This window comes from Cynocephalus volans, chromosome 18 (assembly GCF_027409185.1).
Source record: "Cynocephalus volans isolate mCynVol1 chromosome 18, mCynVol1.pri, whole genome shotgun sequence".
NCBI classification, from domain to species: domain Eukaryota; kingdom Metazoa; phylum Chordata; class Mammalia; order Dermoptera; family Cynocephalidae; genus Cynocephalus; species Cynocephalus volans.
In genome coordinates, this window is record NC_084477.1 from 10,565,577 (window position 1) to 10,581,029 (window position 15,453).

Genomic DNA, 15,453 nt, shown 5'->3' on the forward strand with positions numbered 1-15,453 from the left:
AGATGGGAATTACCGAAGCAACGGGAGATTTGAACAAGCATGCATTTATTTATTAGTGCCAGGTCAACGTGAGTGATAAATATAGATGCAATTGCTTGCTGGACGTTTCACAGGTGGATGACGTGACATCCTATAGTCTGCTACAGACATTAGAAAACAGTTTCTAGTTTTTCTTGTTCTTTGGTTGAATGTGGGCCAAAACCAAAACGAAACAAAACATAATTAGGCTGATTTGCAGTTTTCCCTTGTAATATGATTTCAAACACAACAGTGGAGATGACTTTGTTCAGTCTCCATCAGGTTTAACTACAGATTTATGCTGAAGTGACAGGTGACTTTTTATTACCTAGAAAGAGTTAGGTACTTGCTAATGCCAACAGGATGGCATTTTCCTTCTTCTTAGCCCCACGAAAGCTTAATATACGCTATTCATTGCTCAAGTGGACCTTATAAAATCACTTCAAAGGACACCACAGCTGAAGACTGAAGAGTAATATTTATCGACATTAAATAAACACTGGGTGAAGTCTCCATAAATATTTCTTTACATAAACATGACATGAAATTAAATAGTTCAGATACACAGACACCACTGAGCACACTGTCACTGTTGTCAAAGTCATCTGTAAACACCACCTCACACTAAAGACAAAGCAGCTTCTACCCCAGCCCCGGGCTCTCAACAAAGACGCCCAGTACAAGGGTAAGTTTCTTGCAGCTCCCCTCCCCCACCCCTCCCGCTCCCCACACAGCCCCTGCAAAAGGAAAAGAGGAACACCAAAACTACAGCAGCAACAAGGACCACAACAGCATCCCCTCCCCTCCCCCCAGGGAAAACATTTAGCGTTTTGGTCAATTCAAAGGATAATGCAAAATTATTTTTTCAAAATGTAGGGAAACCAGTTTAAAACATTACTTTTCAGAGTGTAATTCTTTCTTCAGAGGACACACGTCACTTCCTAAACCCCACCTATTCCTGGGTGAAGGTTTCACAAAGAACACCAGAAAGCACTGGCCACAGCTAAGGAACAGAGGTGAAGCCCTATTTTCTTTTTGAAGGTGCCAGGTAGCAAGAAATCACGTACAATGATCTCCTTCGTCCCCCTCCCAATGTTTCTTTCGCTCTGTCATAGATATTGCTGTGTGTGACATTCAAACGTGACACTGGTACTGAGTTTCAAGCAGTTTAGACAGCAGAAATTTTGTTTTAAAACATTCAGATTTGCATGATTAAATTCAAACATGTGGACGTGGGTTCATTCTTTGAGCTCAGAGGGACCCTGGTTTAGCTCTGTTGAGAGGCTGGTCACATCAGAGCCTGCTCAAGCCACCGTGCACCGTCGCTCTGCACAGACCTGCAGGAAGGGCCTGGCTGCGATCTGCGGAGTATTCTTCAGGGTGGTTTGTGGAAAACAGCCCTGGTTTCAAAACGTTAAACTGGGGTTATTTCACCATTACGTTGTATTAGGATCCTAGAGAACTTCAGTTACCAAAGTACTGAAAGCATATATTGCAGTAATAATTTGCTAGTTCAGTGTCTCCCATTATATTATATACACTATGTGTGTGCGTGCGGAACTCACACATATATATATGTATATAGTTATGTATTTTTATTTGTACGAAACTTGAACCGCACAAAACAGTACTTTGCAAGAATCAGGTCCATAAATAGAGTTTAACAACACAATAGAGAAGACAGGAAGCTCTATTGGGGCAAGAAGGTTCAGCTTTGCAATGTACGAAGTAACTGCAGAACCGCAGACCCGCCAGCCTGCTCTGTTCCATGTGGGGTCTCATGGACACTTTTTGGGATCCTTGGGAAGCATGTGGCAACAGGGCCAGCTATACTCATCTGAGATTCCAAAGCTAATGGGAATTAAAACACCCAAGCAAATCAATTTATAATTTGCTATGAAGCAATATTTTTTTCCTCTTTAAGAACAAACACTTTAAAGTCTATTTCAGAATAAATTTTCTTTATATTCAGTAGTATGCTATTTTTTGGTGGGGGCTGACTTGGTATTTGACTTTTATATTAAAAGAGGTTTATTCAATGGATCGGTAAACAGGCAGCTTCTCTCACACCTGGGTGAGAAAAACATTTTTATCATGGCCAGAAATCACCCCCACCCCCACCTTACTCTTCCTAAGGTTGGTGGGTTGGCATGTGCGTCTTGTCACCGCTAGCGATCAAACCTCACCCTACAAGGCCTGCTCGGGCACGCGCTTGTGGAAGATGACCGACTGTCTTTGCTGGTACTGCTGCTTTCGTCTCTTTTTTTTGTCACACTGGCACAGCAGCAGCATCTTGAAGGTGGTTCTGAATGTTTTGTTGCACAGGGCATAGCACACGGGGTTCACGGTGCTGTTGATGTAGCACAGCCAGTAGCCCAGATTCCAATAGGTTTTGGGGATGCAGCTGTCACAAAAGGTGTTCACCAGAACCATGATATTGTAGGGGGTCCAGGTGATGATGAAGGCAAGCAAGATGGCACTGAGGGTCTGAGCGGCTTTCTTCTCCTTGACGAGGGACATCCTTTTCCGCTTAGTGATCTGACTTCTGGTCTTCAGAGCAAACCTCTTGGCCAGAGTGGCTTCCTTGAAGGACAGAGGTAGAGTGGCCGTGGTCTTGCCCACTGAGGAGTCAGCGTCAGAAGTCTTGGCGGTGTCCACGGCTGACTCTAGCTGGATGGGAAGCTTCGAGAAGCTTTTTGGGAAACTGTCTCCACCGTCCATGCTCTCCTGCGTCTGCAGCTTGCTGGTATTCCTCTCCAAGTCCACTGGCCCCAGCTCCTCCGTGGGCACCTGCAGGTTGTCTGAGGAGGGCAATTTGGTGGAGGTGAGAATGGTGCTGTGGCCTGGGAGCTTGAGCACGATGGAGTAGATGGCTCTCGTCTCGGAGCCAATGTCCTCCTCGTCGGAGGAGGCGGAGTTGTCCAGCGAGGCGGCTGCATCGTTGTTGTTCCAGCTGTCACTGCTGCTGTGGTCTTGGTCCATCTGCTCAGCACTGGGCTTCCAGCTCTTGGTTGTGAACCAGAAGTGGCAGCGGCCGTACTTCCTCCTGGCTGAGCGTCTCGTGCTTTGCTGTTGAAGTTCGTAACTGCTGCAGCTTCGAGAACTGCCCGTGGGGTGGACAAAGTTTTCAGCCTCTGCTTCTGTCCCAGAGGCTTGCAGCCCAGCCAGCTCTTTGGTACGTTTCTCGGTTTCCTTATAGATCCTCCAATATAAAATAGTCATGATGGTGACAGGCATGTAAAAGGCGGCGATGGCCGTGCCGAAGGTGATGGTAGGCTCACTGAGAAACTGAATGAAACACTCCCCTGGAGGCACAGTCCTCTTCCCAACAAAGTACTGCCAGAACAAGATGGCAGGAGCCCAGAGGACAAAGGAGATGACCCAAGCCAGGCCGATCATCACGCCAGCTCTCTTTGTGGTCCTCTTGGCTCGGTAGGTGAGCGGCCTTGTGATGGAAAAGTACCTGTCAAAGCTAATGACCAGAAGGTTCATGACAGAGGCATTGCTGGCCACATAGTCAATGGAAAGCCAGAGGTCACAGGCCAAGTTCCCCAAAGCCCATCGATTCATGATGATGTAGGTAGTAAACAGATTCATTGAAATGACCCCAATAATCAGATCGGCACAGGCCAGGCTTAGGAGGAAGTAGTTGTTGACAGTCTTCAGCTGCTTGTTGACCTTGAATGCCACTATGACCAGGATATTGCCAATGATGGTCACCAAGGCCAGGAAACCCGTTAGGAATGCGATGAAGACCACTTGCCAGATGGTGTGGCCTCCCAGAGGGTCACTGGTGGTACCATTTGGAGAGGAGATATTCCCAGCTGCTCGAGAAATGTTGTAGCTGCCAAAATGCGTGACTGTCCCTGGGGGCAGCCCTGAATCCGAGGGGCTATGTATCCAGGAAGAGCTGATGTTTGGAAATAAAGGCGAAGTTGAACTGCTATTGTGTAAGGTCATTGTGACTCTCTGACATAGTCTGGGGAAAAAGAGAGAGAAGATAGAGTCAGGAAAATGCTTTCCTTTGACATGTTCATGGCATTGCATACATCAAAAGACAAAGAAGACCTATTATACGATGTTGACTCTCAAGAAGTCAAACATCGTCAAGTTCATTCTCTTATTTTAAAGGTGAGGAGTCCAGGGCAGACGACCTGATTTGTTTGAGGCAATAACAAAAATTAGCTAGAGGCATGCATTGGACAATGCTTTTCCCACATTTTTCACATTTCTTCATAATGCTGTTATCAAAGAATATCCCCCTTATTTCTCTTATTTTGTACAGGAACAAAATATTAGATGCTTATATGAACCTTACCCAACATAATTTCTTTATCATCATGCTACTTGATAAATTAACTTGATTCATTGGCATTTTATCCACCTGGGTATTTATCTATCTGAGGATTCAGACAAAAGCAACTCTAAGGTGATACCAGCCATTTAAACCTCATTGGAATGAGCAATGCTAACCCGGAGCAAGGGAGAAAACAAGTGTGAGTTAATTTGCATTATATCATCTCTTTAAAACAGACATTGAAAAAGTAATGATTTGGTTTCTTGTGATGACTGGAACAATGACTGTCTATAAGGCTGCTACCTTATGCATGATAACATGTAGAAAAATCCTTTACCAGAATGTTTTGAATGTATTTAGATGTTTTAACTCCAATAACGAAAAGGTATTTTAGCATGTCATACATATATGCACACACACATATTTGCATATAAATAGTTGCAAAACTGCAATTAATGTTTTCAAACACTTGTTACCAAAGTATATAAGCAACTAAGAACTGTTACAATTAAGGTGTCACCAGTGAGACACCCCCATGATGTTTTCCCCAGCCCTGGCTGTGACCTGTATCATCCTGTTGGAACCTCCAATGCTGTTCTTCCAGAATACCATGGCCTAGGATTCTCACACTGCCAACTGTTGTGGACTAGATCCAGTAAATCATTCCTCAGTGAGTATCATTCTGTGAATCCAAAGTCTAATCCAAACATCATAGAAAAAGTCCATTGGGAGAACTTTCTGTTGTGTCTATACTTTTGGTTTTCAACTATAAACTTTTACAAATGTATATGTAAACACACATAAGCATCCCAAGTCCTGAAGTACTGCATGTCCTAGCATCTCTGAGAAGCTCTCAAAGGAGTGAAGTTAGATTCCCTCAGAGCCATTCGGGAAGGCTTTCTGGTGTTGTGAGAAGACCGTGGAGTCAGAAAGACTTACGTTCAAATCTTAGTATGATCACTTATTGGAAGTGGGATCATGTATATTATTTAACCTCTCTGAACCCCATAGCACATAATAAGAGCTATGTAAGTATCTGCTATTAGTATATTATTATCCTTTTTATTGAACAATGGACTCACTTTGCTTTAGCTCCCAGGATGCTCAGAGCTAAACTTTCTGCAATAATAAATGTAGTAGAAAATATTTATTAGACATTTACTATGTGGTACATATTGTACGAAGGCATGATATGCATTATCTCTTTTACTCCTTACAATAACCACATATTACAGGAAATGAAGACACAGAGAGGTAAGTAATTTGTCCAAGGACTTGAGCTAACAAGTTGGGGTGGGGGAGGCAGGGAACCCACAGCCTCTGTGTCCAACTGTCATGTCCCATTGCTTCTCCACCAGCTCATTCCAGGTGTCCTGTGCAACTAGATCCTCCTGACTGGCTAAAAATCATTATACTCCTCCTTAAAGTGGAATTGGTGTGCATTTAAGAATTAATGAACTGCTCCGTCATCTGATGACTGGATAAGGAGACTGTGGTGCACCCACACAATGGAATATTACTCTGCTCTAAAAAAGAATGAAATACTACCATTCGCAGCAACATGGATGGACTTAGAGAAAATTATATTAAGTGAAACAAATCAGGCACAGAAAGAGAAATACTACGTGTTCTCACTTATTGGTGGGAGCTAAAAATAAATAAATAAACACACAAACAAATCAAGGGTGGGGGGAAGAAGACAGAATAACCACAAAAATTTAAGCCAAGTGCACAGAAACGACGTTGGGGGCAGGGAGGGAAGGGGGTGGAGAGGAACGGGTAAAGGGGCGTGAAAAACAAGTACAATGTATTTTGAGAATTATTAATTAAATTATATGATTTAAAATAAAATTAAATTAAAAAAAGAATTAATGAGCTTCCCTCTGGCACCTAAAAGACTGGCAAAAAATGCAAATGATTTGATAACATCCATTGTTGGCAACAGAGAGAGGAAAATAATCAATGTTCATGGTCTCGAGGTTGCAGGGTAAATTGGGTAACCATTTGAAAGGCAATTTGGCAGTATCTGTCAAAATTAAAATGCCAAAATCCATGATCTTAGGAGCTGTCTGACTGTGTGTGTGTGTGTGTGTGTGTGTGTGTGTGTGTGTGTAGTGTGCATGTATGTATATACTTATATATTTTAACTATATTGTTGGACATATACACACTCATCTACACAAGGGTACTTCAAAAAGTTCATGGCAAAATTTGTATTATCTCTTAATTCTACTTTTTCATGACCTTTTTAAAGTACTGTTGTATATACATGTAAATATATCCACTTCAGTAATCTTTGAAATAATAAAACATTGGAAACAGTCTAAATATTCGAATATATTCTATTACAGAGAATAGCTGAAAATATTCTGTATACTCCATTGCTATTTGCCCATAGATGAAATCTACATTGCCCTTATTTCCAATTATAGGGAATAGATTTTTTTTTTTTCCTTTTTGACTTCTTTTTACTTCTGTGAGTCTTATTAGATGGTGTCAACTCATCTGATCTCCAGTTCCTCCTCATGGAGGGGATGTCACGTTCAGGAAGTACCACATGCTGTTTGGAGCTCTGTTACAGTCATGGTTTCTTCCAAGATGTCTACAGAGAAGATCTGCTCACTCTCCCAGATACCACGTGCAGTGTCCTAGAGGTTTTGCCTCATTACCTCCGCATTGCACTTGTGACTGTGTAGCTGGACAAGACAGCTCAGGCAATACCCTGTCCCTGAAGCTAATGACTAATGTCACTGCTATTGTACTGGGGAGTCTCGGATGACTCTCCAATGGCCTCTACCCACTGTGTGCAGGTAAGTGTCACTTTGTCCTCTCTACATTATCACCCTGATTCACACATCTCTTGTCTTCCAGCACCAACTTGTGCTCATTTCTTCTATACTCTCTAAACAGCCTTGATCTTCTCAACATCTTTTTCCCTCCAATAATTCCTGGACACAGCAGCTCAGTGTCCTAGTCCATGGCCTGGGTTGTGTTAGAGACCTTTTTACAGTCCTTCTTGGCCACCCCAGCCGTGGGTGTCCTATAAATCTCACATAATCTTCTACAGCACCTTTAAAACTCAGCCACTTAGCAGAGGCACCTTCTGAGTTGCAGCTCTCATAGGGGAGATTCCCTTGGGAATTGATCGTGCTCTGTGGCCTCATTTTCATGTCTTATGCCAGACTAATTTTATTATAAATAAACATAACACCCAATCATCCCAGTGTTTCATATCTGTGCTGATGATACATCTGCAACCCCCCCTCCTTTTTTTTTTTTTTTTCGGCCAACACCATACAGTGGATATCTGTTATTTGTCTTTCCTTCAGCTGTTCTTTTGGAAACAGCCCATTGCCCACACTGTGCATTTGGGGATATGCATCGGTCACACAGTCATGACTCCTCTGCCAGGGTAAAGAACTTGAAGCAGCCCCAACCTGGGAGGGTCAATTTAGGGAATTGATATGAATGCTGGAAAGAGAATAATTCTCTTATCTTTGGAATTGCTAGGTGATGGTCACCTTATTTGCCACCACGTGGAAAAACCCGGGAAGCAAGCAAACTTAGAGGAAAGACATGAGGGAAACAGAGACAGAATGAGGAGGATGTCCTCTGAGACCTGGATCTGGCCACTCCTGAAGCCAATGCCACTGCCTGAACCTTGCTGGTTATGTGAGCCAATACATCCCCTTTATTTCCTGGGCTCCCTGAGGTAGGTTTCTGTCGCCTGCAACTGAAAGGGTCCCGATGAACATATTCTGTCATTATCAACATCAACCCATGCTCAGTGAATCACCCCTAGCTTTAGGTCATTACGATGGCTGATGTGGAATTCAGTTAAGTCCCAGCCTCTGCTCTCGTGAACTCACTTTCAGGTGAGAAATGGGGCAGGAATAAAATATGGTAAAAAGCACAAAGTTATTCAGGCAATATAAAATTTCTTCCTGTGGATAATGATATTATGTTTGTATGAATTCAATAGCAACTGACTTTTTTTTTCCAGTTGACCCATGTTATTGAAGAATATAAGTAGGAATTTTGGAAATAAGCCTAAGGTAAATTATTATCTTTTGGTTCACTTCATCCTGTGAATCTGTAGAGCACTGCAAAATGTATAGCATTCCGGTCCAATTATGCTTTGTTGGAATACAGAAAATAAAAGGAACAGAATTGAGGAAAGACACCTACAGGTGAGTCTAGCGCTCTGTATGTGGCTCATTACATACCTATCCTGTTGCGCCTGGATCCTAGCGGCTTCTTGACTAATCGTTAGAAAAACTTTGAATCACAAACTGTCAGACAGGTGATCTTTGATCTGTAATTTTTGGCATATCTACCAGTGGCCAGCATTCTTCTTATAATCGGACATTGATTCAATATCCAATACCTTCTTGAAAGTCTGAGAGATGTGCTTTTTCTTATTTTTAAAATGTTCCAGTCTTTGTCCATCATACAATGGATGCAGATTATGAGCTGAGCAAAAATTTTAAAGGTATAAAAGAACCATTTAAGGAGAATGACCTGTAGTCACTTGTAGTCACCCATGTAATACCACACCCAAAAGACAATAGCTAATAAGTTAATAGTTCACAACCTGATGACTACACTTGGGCTTCTTTCTAATAATTTCATCTATGAAAGCAAAAAAAAAAAAAAAAAAAAAAAAGGTGCAAATCTGGTAGATGAACATGACATTGAAGGAAAAAAAGCCTTTTTAATGGGAAGTGGAAATTATGACCAAAGCACATTAGCATGACCCATCACGACTTGTAGCTGCGAAAAGAGAAATGTCTAGGAAATTGTGGGCACCCATCTGATGCTATAATGTAATAAGATACATCAATACCACTTCTCAATAAATAGGATGCTCTCATTATTGTTAATAATTTTCCATTGGAAAGCAACAAGGCATAGTTGAAAAGCCATGGGTTGAGTTCTGGGTTGGCCCAGAGAGTGTATAAACTGGCAAATTTATACTCTGACACCACTTTCTGCATCTATAAAACTGGAATAATACCGCCTACTCTGTGGGATGTGGGGAAGGAAAGAAACATTATGGCATGGTGGGCGAACGCTCCAGAGTATTAATGGGTATGTTTCTGCCCCTCCCTTAATGCCAACTGCTGCATCCTTAGAGTTGGGCTGTTGCTGCAGAAACACAGGGAGAAAGAACCAGTCTCTGCTCAGATTTTGCTTTTTAAAGTAGACTCTCAATACTCATAGAGATAAGGGCTTTATAGATAAGGTCTTCAGAACTGCAAACTCTTGGTTTTTGGGAATCACGGAATGGTGTACTGGCCTAAAACTAGGCCTAAAACTAGGCAAATAAGAAATAATCTCTTATCACCCCATCTAGACTAAATAAGTCTGATATAAATATTACAAAAAGGTTATTTGGTTATTTCAATCAACACTGAAAAGGTTTGTACACCATGAGCCAGCAATTTAACTTGTGCGTATCTATCCCGTAGAAATTATCGCATCCATGCACACACGAGGAGATGTGCACAGGGGTGTTCTCTGATGCATTTGTTGTTATGACAAAAATTAGGAAAACCCGAAAGATCATCAGTTCTGGAATGGATTAAGAAATGTGGTCATATGTACAAGGGAATACTAAACAGCAGGTGAGAATAATCAACTCAATATGTATGTATCAACTTGGATAATTCTAAAAACATTTTTAAATATATTTTTTCTGTAATAATTCTAAACATTTTATACAGAGAGGGAGAAAGAGTAAGAAAAGCAAGTTGTGGGTTGATGAATACAATGCGATATAATTTAGGTAGCGATAAAACACATACAACAATAGTATATATAGTATTTACTAAAGATAGTACGTTCTCTTATATACTTATATATTTAAATTTACCACAAAAGGATAGAAAGATATATGCAAATCATATATCAGCAGTGACATTTCAGAGGAGAAAGATGATTTAGATTGAGGGTGATGGACAAGAGGACTTGAGCTTAAACTGTAATGTCCCAAATGAGAAAAAACTCCAGTTTCTAAAGTCAGAGAGAAGCAAAGAACACTAAAAGAGGAAGACATGGGTGATAGTCTCCAAGAAGGCTTGGAATCTTGTGCTCTACCCAGTGTGGCTTTTATGCATTTATTCATTTAAATTATTATTTATTATTAGCATATTCATGATTACAACTAGTGATTTTTCTTTATGCCCTTTACCCAACCTATTCCTCCCCAAACTCCCAACTTGCCTCCCCCCCATCTCTAGTATCCTCAGGTTTGTTCTCTCCTTCTGAAAGTTCAAGGTATTGTTTTGGTCTCTCTCTCTCTCTCTCTCTCTCTCTCTCTTTGCACCCAGTTATGAGTGAGAACATGAGGTGTTTCTCTTTCCTTGAACTACCACATGATCCAGCAATCACACTACTGGGCATGTATCCAAAGGAATGGAAATCATCATGTCGAATGCACTCCCATGATCACTGCAGCTCTATTTACAACAGCAAGAAAAAAAAACCAACCTAAGTGTCCATTGTTAGATGACTGGATAAAGAAAATGTGGTATATACACAATGGAATACCTCTCAGCCACAAAAAAAAAAAAAAAAAAAAAAAAAATTCTGCCATTTGCAGCACCATGGATGAGTCTGGAGAAAATTATGTTGAGTGAAATAAACCAGACAGTGTTGCTTTTAAATGGGGAGAGGATCAGAGAAAAAAGCCCAAGTCTGACAATATCAGTGGTGTAGGACTTGAGGGAGAGTCGAGCCTCACAACCTCCCGGCTGGTGCCCAGAGGTGGCAGACGTCCAGAGTTCACTGGTCCCCACGGTGCAAGCTCCCCATGACCTGAATGTGCTTGGAAGTGGATTCTCCTTAGTCCCACCCTGGAAGAGAACCCAGCCAGGCTGACACCGTGATTTCATCTCTGGGAGACCCTGAACAGGAAACGTTGCTGTGAGCTGCCAAGTTGATGGTGATTTGTTATGCAGAATGGGGCTTCAAAATGCACCTCTAAGTTATACAAAAATAAAATTCCTTATCTTGCTCACCTGAATATGATGGGTTGAAAATATTGTACACACTTCATACGTAAATTTCCAGTATGTTAATAAATCCTGTTCTCCTGTGGGTCATGGATTTTCTCTACTTGCTGCTGTAGGGGCTGTTCCTCCCTTTGTTCCTCAGAGGGGACATTCCACATTTCAGAGGGGCCTGCCATGGCTCTTCAGAGCACACTGTGTCTTCTCTCCATGGCCCAGGGTAGGTGCATTCCTGGTGCTCCCAACCTAGTCACATCATTGCTGTACCCAGCTTTATCTAGTAAGGGAGTGTCCCTCTGTGACCAGGAAACAAGATCCCTCCCACCCACCTCCACCTTCCTTCACCTGCCTCTATGGGAGGTATTTTCTGTAACCTCCCTGGCCTCGCGCCGTGGTGCTGGAATCCCCTCTGGAGGCTCAGCAATTGAGGTCTCGATCGTAAGCAGGATGACATTAGGAGAAACTAATCAGCAGGTCATCAGGGCTTCAAAAAAGAAATCTAAAATATCTATTAGGCATGAAAGTCACCTAACGTCTTTCTTCAGGTATATCTATCATTTCACAGGTAATGCGTAACTTCCTAACAATCAGGGACTGTAGGTGAAACACATATGAAACAATGATAAATCTGGGCGATTTTTCAGAGAAGAGGGTATCATTTCTATGCTTAATACTCTTCCCTCATCCTGGCTCAACAGCTTATATTCTATAGAGTTACATACTTTGAGTCAAGGGAGTTCACAGTCTACAATCATTGAATTGAATTGTACTGGTAAAGAGACCTACAGGAAGTCTTTCTAACGCTCAGGAAGAAACAGGTGATGGGAACAGAGACCCCTGTTAACCTCCTGACCTTGGCAGTGGTCCCAGGCAGGAGTTCAAGGAATGCAGCTGGAAGGAGGGCAAAGCAGGGCAGGCTGGAGCAGAAAAGAGGCAGGTGCCAGTTCCTCTCTGGGATTCAGAGCAGGCTCCCTCCCCGTCAGGTGGGTGGTGGGACATGTTCCAGGCACAGGACCTCAGGCAAGAAGCACAAAACTGAGCGTGATCCTGCCAGTGGGTGACATGGGGGCCTTTCAGGGCCCTATCTTTCCATGTGGGTTAATTACATCTGTGTTTGTGTGTGTGTATGTATATATGTATATTACATATACACATGTAATAGATGTATATTACATATACACATGTAATAGGTGTATATTACATATACACATGTAATAGGTGTATATTACATATACACATATGTAATAGGTGTATATTACATATACATCGACACATATGTGTGTGTGTTGGTTCTCAGTTTAACCTCTGAGTATATTCTTTTTTTCTAGTCCATACTTGCTTCATTACATTCAGGAGCTCATACAGAATTTACCCACCAAATTCTAAATGTGAGAGTCAATTAGTGGGTCAATATGAGAATTAAAAAAGAAAACATAAATAGAATCAAATAGGACATATCGGAATACATACCACATCATGACAATAAATATTGCTTTGTTAAATATTTGCTTTACATACATCTATTTATGTGCAAGTACATAACCATCATGTACATATATATTTCATGGTCAACAAAGTTTGAAAGCTACTGCAGCAGATATTTTTACATCTTTTATTAACATTTAAAAGCAGAGGGTGAAATAGAGAATGTAAAAAAACAAAGAATGTGAGAGTACTGAGATTAGGGGAAACTGAAGGCTAGTTATTGGAAATTTACTCTGTTCTCCCTAGTTATGGAATAAGTTTTCCGGGGTTATAAATCTATAATACATATAGGTAAATTTTGGAAATAAAAAAAATGTATAAAGATCCAATGTGAAAATACATGTGAAAGTGCTTAAAGAAACTGAAAAGTCCAGCATAAATGGGAGGCATTTTTGTTATTTTGAATTCCAAGGATACAAACTCATTTTATTTCCTCTGAGCCATCCTGGCGGTAACTATTCTGGAAAAAATGATTGAGGGATCTCAATTTTTAAACTTCCTGAACTGATTAAAAGTGTGCAAATTACTTTTTTTCTAGAAATATAGATTAACTTTATGTCTATTATTATTACTTTTTAATCACGGCCAGTGGAAAGAACCAAAAATATCTTCGCAGTTTACAACCCTGCTTCTTTCTAGGTCCAACTATTTAGCGCTTCTTCCCTATTTGGAATCCAGTATGCATCATTTTTTAGGACTTGCTTTGAGTCTCTCTTTGATTGCCCTCTTTGCTAAGCGTGTCTCTGTGGTTTGTCATAATTCATTAGAGGACGTCAGTAGCTAAAATGACTTTTCCCCAAACCATCTCGGTCCGGCGCGTGAAATACCAGAGCCGGCCACTAGGTGGCGAAGCAGCCTCGGAGACCGACCTCCGCCGGCAGCAGCCTGTTCTGAGCTGGTGGCCGGGAACTGTGGCTGAGCTCAGTCATGCAGCCCCTGGAGGATCTCAGATAGGGTCAGCAAAGGTTTGCAATTAAACGTGTCTTTACAGGGAGTCAAACGTGTGAACTTAGTTCTTGGTATTCATTTCCAGCTGCGTGGGAGAAAGATGTTACCCAAAATGGTGCGATTGCTCTTCCTGTGAACAAAACATTTTCCGATGCCAAAACTGGAATAAAATTCCATGTAAAAAGGAGAAAGCTTGTTTTTAAAACGTGGATGTATCATGCTGCCTCCCTTGGTGCTGCCTTTCACAGGTTTTTATTCGATTTGACAACAGAAATGTAGGATGCTTGGAAAAAGACTTGTATTGGAACGGCTTATGTGTAGCAGTTGCTGCTGAAATTACACCGTTTTACCCCCAAAACAAAAATCTAAATTGGACTTGTGTTTATTTGCATTAGGGCTCTCAAGCCTAAAGTCTGTTTTTATAAGTGTTTCTAGAGAAATTGCATGAAGTAAAAAACGGGAGTTCTTTTAAAACCTGAGTAAGACCCCTTCACCCAGAGAGGAGCCAACTTGCTGTCCTGAAGTTATTCTTTTCTGGGTGAAAGAGGGAAAATGTGCAGCTGGATTCTGCACTACTGCAAACCTTTACGATCTAAAATGTACTTATTATTTTTCAATATTCTGAAGATATATTTATTGTTATTTACTTTGAATACTGTGCTTTGTAATGAAGGATAAAGAGCGATATTTTAAAAATGTGAGTGAAGTTCATCTAACTGGAAATAATTCTGATTAAAAAGCTCCTAGTGAAAACAGTCATCTGCGCTACACATTTCTAATGTGTCATTTTATGTACGAAAAGGACACCTGGTGAGGAAGGTTCTTATGGCGTGATATTTATGCTTTTATGATTAATTTAAGTTAGACTCGTTATGATTTTTTCCAAGGTCCATATTTGTCAGATGATTTATTTTTGTATCTGGACATGTTCCACATGTCTGATTTTCTTCCAAGTTTCAGCCTATTTGCACGCCCAGTTCACACACGGACATACAACCGTGAGTGTGCAGAGAAAGGAGGAGCAGCACGAGTCATGCATCACACAGAGACGAGCCCTGCTGGAGCTCGTAGGGTCAGGAAACTACCCGATTCTGCCACATGGGCAGATCGCCTAAGCCCTCTGATCCTGCTTCCTCGTCTATAAGATAGGGATTATAATATTTGAGGATTAGATAGAATTTGTAGAAAGCACCCTGTACAGTCTGAGTGGTCTGTAGTAATTTCTCAAAAATAGTAAGATCGACGTAATCATTGTCTGTGATTGGCTGATTTTATAGAATGGCCTTTTTCATCCCTAATAAGAGCTAACATCTGTTGGTATAAAACAATGGTTATCAACTCAGGCCGATGCTGCCCTTGGGGGGTATTTGGCAAAGTCTGGAGTCATATTTCTTGTCACAACTTGGGGAGAATGTGCCACTGGTGTCTAGCGGGTGGATGCTGATAAATATCCTATAAAGTACAGAACAGTTCCCCAGAAAGAATCATCCGGCCCAAGACGTCAGTAGTGCCCAGGTGGAGAAACTCTGGTGTAAAGAGAGATATTAGAGATCCGGAAAGATGCTGTAGCCTACTGTTTGCCAGAAAAATCTGGAAAATGTCCTGAAACTTATTGATGGTCCAACAAAGTCTCTTCAAGAATCAGCTTTCAGTTAACTTCTCTGGAAACCCAGCTCCCCAAGGATGACTCTC

The 15,453-nt window shown here is 41.4% G+C and overlaps 1 protein-coding gene across 1 annotated transcript; it reads right to left on the reverse strand.

Annotated features, from left to right (window-relative positions):
• Positions 1-2,205: 2,205 nt before the first annotated feature.
• On the reverse strand, positions 2,206-3,978 carry CHRM3 (cholinergic receptor muscarinic 3). The gene has a single exon (XM_063082874.1). The coding sequence runs from the start codon at positions 3,976-3,978 to the stop codon at positions 2,206-2,208; it is 1,773 nt and encodes a 590-aa protein (XP_062938944.1).
• Between the last annotated feature and the right edge of the window lie 11,475 nt (positions 3,979-15,453).